The following is a 10,269-nucleotide window of genomic DNA, read 5'->3' as shown; positions in this document are numbered from 1 at the left end:
GCCCCCGCGAGCTCGCCGGAAGTTGTTGCTGCCGGTTTCCGGTTCCTTCCACAGGGGACGTCGCTCGCGGGCAGCAGGGTCGCTGCTGTTGTGGCCGGAAATAGCGCGGCCGCGGCGGGCGGCAGGCGCAGCTATGCCTCGGTATTACGAGGACAAGCCGGAGGGCGGCGCGTGCGCGGGCGTGAAGGAGGACCTGGGCGCCTGTCTGCTGCAGTCCCACTGTGTGCTCCAGGTAGCGCGCCGCGGGCGCCTCGGGGGCTGTCGGCGGGATGGGGAGGCGGGCCGGCCGCCCACGCCGGCGGTCAGCACACCGGACTCGGTTACGGGTGCTGGGTGCGCACGACAGCTCCGACTTAATAAACTTGGACGTATCCACTGTGGGAGCCTCGGTTCCCTCCGGTTTTAAATGGAAGTTAACGATACCGCTCCGTCGGATTTTTGTGAAGATTAAACCATTTAGGTTAAATAAACATTTATTGAATGCTGCCTTTTCCAAATACAGAGGGCAATCAATTAATTGTGTGCAACTGGAGATACAATTTCAGAAAGTTGTTGTTATTTGAACGAAAAGATAACTATCCCAAAATGGACATAACCATAAGGCTGTATCGGTGTTTCTACTGGTTCGTGGTTTACATTTGGTTTACTAATTCTAGCCGTCAGGCAGACTAGAAGACTAATGAGGTGTGAACTAAGAGGTTATCTAGTCCAGCCTTCTTGTGCACGTGAGGAAACAGGTGCCCTGCCAGGCTCCGCTGCCGGCTGTGCCAGGCTGCTGCCTCGGTGCAAACGCACCTTCCGCCTGCTCCTAGCCAATGCCTGCGCAGTGGCTGCACGATGCCGGACACCGGACACAAGCTTGATCTGAAGGGGAGAATAGACGCGTACGGAGCTAAATTCCTGCGATAAACGCTGTGTAAGCATTTATTTAATGAGTAGATTTAGGAGCAAAATACCTTGGGAGCCCAGTGGAGAGCGCCTTATTTTATCAGAGAATTTGGAAGTCTCTCACAGAGGAGGTGACATTTGGCCGAGTCTTAAGGAAAGGAGTGGGGACTGCGGTGGTTACGGGAAGAACAGCCTGTGCAGGCAGGGAGTCGTGGAGGGGCCAGGAGCAGCCCTGCCGGTGGTGCCTGAGGATGGGGAAGGTGGCAGAAGGCTTAGGAAGAAGGAGGTAGTGCGGGAAGGCCCGGGGTCAGGGAGGAGCTTGGGTTTATCCTGCCATTCAGCATGAAGAAGGCCAAGGAGACCGAGGAAAGAAGCTCAGGACGTGGAGGGATTACTGGTAGTAAAGGGAAAACCAAGTTGGTTTTTTTGCAGTGATTGAATTTATTTAGCGAACTTTTGAGTGCCAAGCTCCAATTCAGGGGACATAGAGATGAATGGGACACGTTCTCTCCTGTTTAGAAATTGCACCTCTGGAAAATGAGAAAGCTGCAGGCAGAGAGCATGACCAGGACACGTGGCACAGACTTGGTCGATATTGGCCTTACTGATGTTGAATTTGGTCACCGAGGAGAACCTAATGCTTATAAACAGCCCTTAAAGGGAAGTGCATTTACAGTTTGTGGTAAATTCATCCTGAATGTTGACTTCAGCTGGAGTGTCAAAGGGCAGTACTGAGGCAAAACATTGTGTTTTGCAGATCCAGGACAATAGTCTATTTTTGGTGATTTGGGGGAGTGGTTGCAGTGCTGGGATTGGGGTGTCAAATCTGCTTGAGGGAAAATCTCTGATTATGCAGAGCAGGTGAAATTTGGGTTAATTTTTCCTGGTGCATGAACACACCAGATGTTTCTATTTAAATAGTAAGTACTCTGTCTTATCTCATTAACATCTATCTAAAGTGTTTAGTAGTAACACTAAAATTGTTCTGATTTTAGAGCACCTTAATTCTGGCTGTTCGAGCTTTTAAAGTAACACTGAACTGGATCATTTTTATCCTCAAAATTGTTTGACTCATTTTACATTGGAACTCACTTTGAGTAGGAAGATATAATGATCTTTATATTGCCAAGCACTGCATAAGGCTGGTGTTTATAAGCAGTATATGTTCTACTTTGATTAATATTTCTTTAATAGTAAAATAATGTAAGGTTTTGATTTTTTCCCTCATGAATTGCAAATCATAGCTTGATGTCATTAAACCTCACATAATTAAAAAAATTCAAGTTCAGTCTACTTTTTCCAGATGTTTTATATATTTACTAGTAGCCCTGCGCACAAATCCGTACAAGAGGTTGCTGCCGCCCTCCTGTAGCTCTCTGCCCATTGCCCGCCCCCCCCAAGCTGGCTTCCCTGCCCCCTCCTGTAGCTCCACACCGCCTGCTTGTAGTTCGCTGCCCCACCCTCCTGCAGATCTGTGATCCATTTGTTACGCAGTCGTTTCGCCTCACCACGTAAGGGATAATTAGCATATCCCTCTCTTATTATACAGGACTAGAGACCCAGTGCACGAGATTCATGCACTTGAAGGGGGGGGGGGGCGTCCTTCAGCCCCGCCTGTGCCCTCTTGCAGTCCAGGAGCCCTCGGGGGATGTCTGACTGACGGCTTAGGCCCGCTCCCTGCCGTCAGTCGGCCATCCTTAGTGCCATCCTTAGTGCTGCCCCAGAGGTGGGAGAGGCTCCTGCCACCACCACTGTGTTCGCCAGCGGTAAGCCCGGCTCAGGGCTTCTGGCTGAGCAGTGCTCCCCGTGGGAGCACACTGACCACCAGGGGGCAGCTCCTGCGTTGAGCGTCTGCCCACTGGTGGTCAGTGCGCATCATAGTGACGGGTCGTTCTGCCGTTGGGTCAATTTTCATATTAGCCTTTTTTATATAGGATTATTATATAGGATAGGATTATTAGGTAGGATTATATAGGGTAATCCTGGTAAACTGAACCCCTCTGGCAGGCACTTCCCCCTGCTTTGCGATGTGCTCACACTGCCCATTAGCCTTTGAGTGTGTACGTCTTCTTTTCTACCTGGTATTATTGTGTAGGCAGGAGTTTCTAGTATTCATTTTTTAACTTCCCACAGACTTCTGATTTTTTTCTTTCTTTTTTTCTTTTTTTTTACTAAATTAGTCCTCGTGATGGTTTAGTTACTAGACAAATTATTAGGATAGGGCATTCAAAAAGAAATTTTGCTGCTATTAAATTTTAATCTTGCCTTTTTGAATTGTGAAATGTGTCCAATATATTTAAGTACCTTTGTGTTAAGTTAAATTTACAGCAGATTTAAAATATTTTACGATAATGTAGAGGTAGTAGTAGGATTTTTAAAATTTATATATTTTATTGATTTTAAAGAGGAAGGGAGAGGGAGAGAGAGATAGAAACATCAATGATGAGAGGGAATCATTGATTGGCTGCCTCCTGCATGCCCCACAGTGGGGATTGAGCCTGCAACCCAGGCATGTGCCCTTGGCCAGAATCGAACCTGGGACCGTTCAGTCCGAAGGCTGATGCTCTATCCATTGAGCCGAACCAGCCAGGGCAGTAGTAGGACTTTTATTCCATGCTTATCTTAAAAGAAAAATACTACTTACCTAGTTTGCAGTTGTTGCCTTGTCAAAGTGGATTTTTAATAGTTATAGCTTGAAAAAAATGTCTTTTTATTAAGAGTCAGAAGTGAGCATTTCTCTTGTGAACATTCTTGTAACAGCATCATGTCTTTGATGGCAAAAAGGGAATGATGATTTAATCCAGTTTTCTTTGTAACCTCCTTTGGAGCTTTCATTGTTTAAAGATGAGTTAATTTCACATCAGGCTCAGGCAGATCTTCTCTCACAAGTACATGTCAATTCTGCTCATAGCTCCCTTTCCTCTTCCAGCTCTTACTCAGTTGAGCTGCTCAGCATAGAGAACTTGGCTTTGGGGGGCAGGAGGTAGGAAAATGCAGAGATGTGTTGGTGGCACCAAAATTGCTTGCATCACATTCACCAGATGCCTGATCTCTCACGTGCATGTGTTCTCTCTCTCTCTCTCTCTCTCTCTCTCTCTCTCTCTCTCTCTCTCTCTCTCTCTCTCTCCCCCTCCCCCCCCGCCCTCCCTCTCCTCTCTCATACACACACACTACTTTCTTGCCTTTAGTTCTTGTCTTAGTTTTAAGAACAGTGAAGAAACCATTATTCCTCTCACTTTTACTCTTCCTTTTCTATCCATGAGGAGCTGGAGATACCAGTTTCTAGGTTTTTACATGAACATTTTTAAAGAAGTATCCTGTGGAAACGAGTGTTTTCAAGACCTCAAGAGCCCCCATAAGTGCCCAGAATTAGTTTACACCTTTAAAAAAAAAAAATTCTGGCCTTTTCTCCTTTAAGCAGCAATAGTCAAAATGAATTATGAACTATTTCTTACATAAATTACTATTTTCTTCATTTGCTTTTAAAAAAAGAACTGTTTTCAGAAGGGCTATTATTTTGTAGTTTCTGAGAAAATTTCCAGGTACTTACATTGTTTTATTTGTCATAGGAAGGAAAATCCCCTCGGCAATGTCTGAAGGAAGGAAACTGCAAAGCTTTAAAAAATTCATTTTTTGAATGTAAAAGATCAATGGTAAGAAAAGATTTTTAAAAGCTTACATTAAAAATTAGCTATGTAGAATTAAATATGTGAGTGACTTGTAATTATTAATAGGTGGTAGTGACATTATTTGGAACTCGAGGGAGTTAATGTTAGGTAGCATTCATGAAAACCCATAGCTGACTATTATTCTGCCACTATGCTAACCATAGCTGCTGACCTTTGTGAATTTCTGAAGTATGAAAATGAAGTCTTGGCAAGTATAATGTAAAGTAATTCACTATTCGTCCAAGAAAAGACTAATGTCACACTTCACTAATGCAACTTCAATTATACATGCTTGACAAAAACCTGAAACAATTTAAATTGTGCTGGTAATTTTACTTAGTATTTCAAACAGTGAGTGTAGGACTCAGAACGAAGGTTAGATGGGAAGTTTGAATTATCTTTCGCTCATAGTACAAAGCATCTTATCCTGATTATGATTCCCATATTTAAAAATTATTCATTTTTTGAAAATATGGCTCAGCTTCGTGTAGTGATCAGATGAAGAAATGGCTGTCTGTCCCACATTGGTTATGCTGGACTCATTAGTAGGGTCCATCTGTAAAATAATTCCTTCCTGTAGAATGTCTAGGGAGTGATATTGACAGCCTATGCAGTTTGCCTTAATACTGACTTGTACTCTTCACCTTCCTCCTCCCCCTTAAGAGGCCATACTGAGAGGCTTAGTCCTGCCATCAAATGAGTAGGTAATTGAAGGATTTTTGATCCTCAAATGGCTATGTGTTACTTATATTTTTCAAGGCTCGTTCATTTTTTTTTTTAAATATATATATTTTATTGATTTTTTACAGAGAGGAAGAGAGAGGGATAGAGAGTTAGAAACATCGATGAGAGAGAAACATCGATCAGCTGCCTCCTGCACACTCCCCACTGGGGATGTGCCCGCAACCAAGGTACATGCCCTTGACCGGAATCGAACCTGGGACCTTTCAGTCCGCAGGCTGACGCTCTATCCACTGAGCCAAACAGGTTCCGGCTCATTCTTTTTTCAGTTGCTATTTAAAGATTTCAGGTACATTTTAATATTAACCTAAACAAAACTTAATTAGAAAATAGTTTGCTAGAACAATTGAATTTAGTTCAGAGAAAAAGATAAATGTAATTTATAGTCCACTTGAGAAGAAAATCCTTATTGTGACCTTAAATGGAACTTGTTTTTAATCCCATCCTTAATATTTTGGGTTCTTTGTGGGGTTTTATGGTAGTTCTGACAATTGCCTTTAAAAAAAATTATAGTCTTTAATTGTTTTCTGTTTCTCCTTCATTCTACTATCTTTAGGTTTAACTTGTCCTTTTTCTAAAGCTTTAAGATAAACACTTAGCTCACTTATTTTTCGGTCTTTTTGCATATATGCATTTATATTAAACTAGAGGCCCGATGCACGAAATTCGTGCAAGAGTAGGCCTTCCTTCCCCCAGCTGCCGGCACCGCCTTCCCTCTGGCACCCGGGACCCAAGCTTCCCTTGCAGCCCGGCTTTGTCCAGAAGGACGTCCGGTCTAATTAGCATATTACTTTTATTATTATAGATGTCCAGAATAGACAAATCTATAGCAACAGAAAGATTAATAGTTGTTAGTGCAGGTGAAGGGGGAAGAGGATTAGGAAAGAATGGAAAGTGATTTCGGTGATGGTTGAGTATGCTAAAAACTTGTGAATTGTACCTTTAAAATGAGTCAGTTGTATTGTTGGCAGGAAATGACACCAGGTGTTAGAGCAGTGGAGTTCAGCAACCTTGGTACATGCGTTCTGGCTAAGAAAGAATTCAGACGCAAGACTCAAACTGTAAGGGAAAGCGTATTTACAAAGTCACAGAGGTCGAAGTGAGCCATAGAAGGAATGGGCTCAGGAAAGGAGTACAGAGGCCAAAGGACCCTTGGATCATAGGAGAGAGAGAGAGGCCGAGAAAATGCCTGGGGGAGGGGGGGAGGCACAGACCGCTCCATAGACAGAGCTTTGACAATTGTCTTTGTAATTGTGCTGAAAACTGGTCTACTTCTTTCCAGTAGTGGTGCCCCTTAGCAAACTTGTACTTAATTATGTACAAAATTTGATTTGATTGTACATTTATTTTCAGTTGGATGCCAGATCAAGATTCAGAGGAAGAAAAGGATATTGATAACTATTCTGTTGAAACCAAGATGAATACAACAAGGATTTCCTCTGGTCATTAAAACACAGAAACCGAAGTTGGAAACATGTTTTTCCTTACACCTGTTTGGTTGGACCATGGAGCACTGGAGAGAATGCATGATTTCTGTTTTTTAATATCTATAAATAATTTTATTGTTCTGAGTTATTTTTAGAAGAAAAATTTAATTGACCAGTTATGAGCAAGGGAGCATAATAAATGCGTTTTAAAAATTGTTTTAAAGGCCCTAGCTGGTTAGCTCAATGGTTAGAGTGTCCGCTTGCAGACCAAAGGACCATGGGTTCAATCTTGGTCAAGGGGATCTACCTGGGAAGGGGCACAGGTGGGAGGCAACCACTTGTGTGTGTCTCTCCCTCTCTCTCTCTGCACCCCCCACCTCCTTCTACTATCTGATAAGCAATGGAAAAAATATCCTCAAGTGAGGATTAACCCCCCCCCCCCAAAAAAAATAAAAGAAATTGTTCTAAAGCACAAAGATTATTTTCAAACATGTTTAAACCAAATGACACTTTGTATACGTCCTTTGTGAATATTCTGAAGGCACCTAATGGGACTGTTAAAATTGATAACATGGAGCCTGGGAGAAAATGTCTATTGGGGAAGTTTAGGATAAAACTGTCTTTTATTTATTCTGTCTTGTTTAGTTATAAAATAAATTGCGTTTGAGTTCTTGGAGGAGAAATGCTTCATTTGCACTGACTCACTGACTTAACAGCTTCATAACCTTAACATCACACAATCAGGCGTCGCTGGATTCTGTAGCCTGGGCTCTCCGCCCTCGCTGGGCTGTTTGTTTCCTGGCTCCATTTTCAGGCTGGCCCTCGCTACATAATGGGAAAGAGGTCAGTGTCAACCAAAAGCACGCATCCTTAATATCCATGATCCAAAAAGAAGAGAGAAAACTTCCTTTCTTAGGGGCCAGTAGTCAAATTCTACGAAAGGGCTATTGTCTTCCCTGGATCACATGCCCTTGAATTAGACCACCCCCTGTGGGAAAAGGAATAGGGCATGATCTCGGCCAGGCCTGGGTCTCATAATTCCCATGAGAATCACAGTGGATGAGTGATGGGCCTCACCCCTAAAGAAAAGGAGGATTCTGCACAAACTGAAAAAAGACAAGTTCACTATGGAAAGCAGGAGTGGAAACATGAAATGCTTGAAAAAGTTTACAATCGTTGACTTTATTCTGATCACAATACAGTACAGAACTGTGCTATATAATAAAGTTTTCAACTTTATTTTCAGTGTTGAAGAAAAATGAGCCGCATCTTCATAACATCCACAGGTCATCAGAGTTAAAGCAGTCAAGGTATTCTATAGCTTGTTTTCTTTTGCAGATGTTCACCCAAAGTGAGAATTCCATGCCAGCACTAGTCCTTGCAGAATCCCAGAGGTCTATTGTGTGTACTACTATCACTGAGAAAGGGAAAATGCTGGATTTTTTTCAATTCTTGTATAACTAAGTGCTACAACTCTTATTAAAAGGAACTTTGATAAAATTATGTAATAGTTTTATTGAGAGCTTCATTTGGAGAAATTCATATGTAATGCAATTTACCTTTGCCCTGGCCAGTGTAGCTCAGTTGGTTGGGTGTGATCCCTTGCACCAAAAGGTTGAAAGGTTGCCTATATGGAATTATATGTGGCCTTTTTTGACTGGCTTCTTTCACAGTGTTTTCAAGGCTGTAGTATTTATTTGTACTTCACTATTTTTCACTGCAGAATAATATGCCATAGTATAGACATTCCACATTTTATTTATCCATTCATTAGTTGATGGACTTGAGGTTGTTTGCACTTTGGGGCTATTATGACTGATTAGAGGCCCAGTGCACAAAATTCGTGCATGGGGGGAGGGGGGTCCTCTCAGCCAAGCCTGCACCCTCTCCAATCTGGGACCCCTCAGGGGACACCCCTCTCACAATCCTGGACCGCTGGCTCCTAATCGCTCAACCTGCCAGCCTGCCTGGTCGCCCCTAACTGCCCCCCCTGCCCGCCGGCCTGGTTGACCCCAACTGCCCCCCCACTGGCCTAGTCACTTCTCACTGCCTGCCCCTCCCCCCCCGCCAGCCTAATCACCCCAAACTGCTCCCCCTTGCCAGCCTGGTCACCTCCAACTGCACCCCCGCCCTATCAGCCTGGTCGCCCCACACAGCCTGCTGTTCAGTCATTTGGTCGTCCCTCACTAACCCCCCTGCTGGCCTGGTCATAGACAGCCATCTTGTGAGGGCGTGAGGGTCAATTTGCATATTACCTCATTATATAGCTAAGGATGCTATGAACATTCATGAACAGGTTTTGCATGGACACATTTCATTTCTTAGGGTATATAGCAGGTCCTAACATAATGTCTATTTGTTCATTGGTGTTTTGTTAGAACATTGATAAGATGTTGTAGAAACTTTTTATTTATATCAATTAGCCTATGGTAACACTGGTTTCATTATATATTGTTTCACTTAAAGTTCAGAACCTATCGATGATGTTAAGTGAGGACATACTGTATACCTAAGGATGGTATTATTGTGCAATGTAACAATGTTTTGATGAACCACCAAACTTTTCTATAGTGGCCACACCAACAAAGTATGAGGATTTCAGTTTCTCCACACCATCAACAATTGTTATTTTATACCTATTTGATTATAGACATTCTATCAGGTTTGAAGTGGCATCTAATTGAGATTTTGATTGGCATTTCCCTAATGGTTAATGATATTGAGCATGTTTTCATATGCCTATTGGCCACTTGTATATATTTGGAGAACTGTCCATTTTTCAATTAAGTTATCTTTTTATTGTTGAGTGGTAAGAGTTCTTTATACATTGTATATACAAGTTCCTTAAAGACAAATGAATGGTAAATTTTTTCTCCTAATTTGTGTTTTGTCTTTCTTGATGCTGTCTTTTGAAGCACAATTTTCAATTTTGATGAATTCCAATTTATCTGTTTTTCTTTTGGTGTATGTAAGAAATCCACTGCCTAATCCAAGCTTATGGAAATTTATTCCTATGTTTTCATCTAAGAGTGTTATAGTTTTAGCTTATATGTAGCTCTATAATCCACTTAAAAATAATTTGATACTTCTATTAGTAACTTTATAATTGTCATAAAATACACATAATGTAAAATTTATCATCGTAACCATTTTTAAGTATATAGTTCAGTAGTGTTAAGTATATTCACCTTATTATGCAACCAATCTCCAGAACTTTTTTCATCTTACAGAACTGAAATTTTATACCCATTAAACAACTCCCCATCACCTTTTCTCTCCACCCCCTGGCAGCCACCATCTGCTGATGGTGAGCATCATTTCATCACTTAATGTTTTTGTTGGCCATTTGTAAATCTCCTTTGGAGAAATGTCTGCTCAAGTTTTTTGCCCATTTTTAAATAGGGTTGTTGGTTTTTTTGTTGCGGAGTTCCAAGAATTCTTTGTGTATTCTAGATATCAGTCCTTTTCCTGATATATGATTTGCAAATATTTTCTCACATTTCTTTTCACTCTGTTGGTAGTATTTGATGCATAGTTTTAAATTC

The 10,269-nt window shown here is 42.0% G+C and overlaps 1 protein-coding gene across 1 annotated transcript; it reads left to right on the top strand.

The window, feature by feature from the left end:
- Positions 1 to 7: 7 nt before the first annotated feature.
- On the top strand, positions 8 to 7,400 carry LOC103299682 (cytochrome c oxidase assembly factor 5). The gene is made up of 3 exons (XM_054727903.1): positions 8 to 232; positions 4,458 to 4,541; positions 6,651 to 7,400. Exons 1-3 carry the CDS (start codon positions 134 to 136, stop codon positions 6,690 to 6,692), a joined length of 225 nt encoding a protein of 74 aa, XP_054583878.1. The 5' UTR covers positions 8 to 133; the 3' UTR covers positions 6,693 to 7,400.
- The last annotated feature ends 2,869 nt before the right edge of the window (positions 7,401 to 10,269 follow it).

Source organism: Eptesicus fuscus, chromosome 16, assembly GCF_027574615.1.
Source record: "Eptesicus fuscus isolate TK198812 chromosome 16, DD_ASM_mEF_20220401, whole genome shotgun sequence".
NCBI classification, from domain to species: Eukaryota; Metazoa; Chordata; class Mammalia; order Chiroptera; family Vespertilionidae; genus Eptesicus; species Eptesicus fuscus.
Note: the sequence above shows the minus strand (reverse complement) of the source record. Positions and strands in the feature narration are given on the sequence as shown.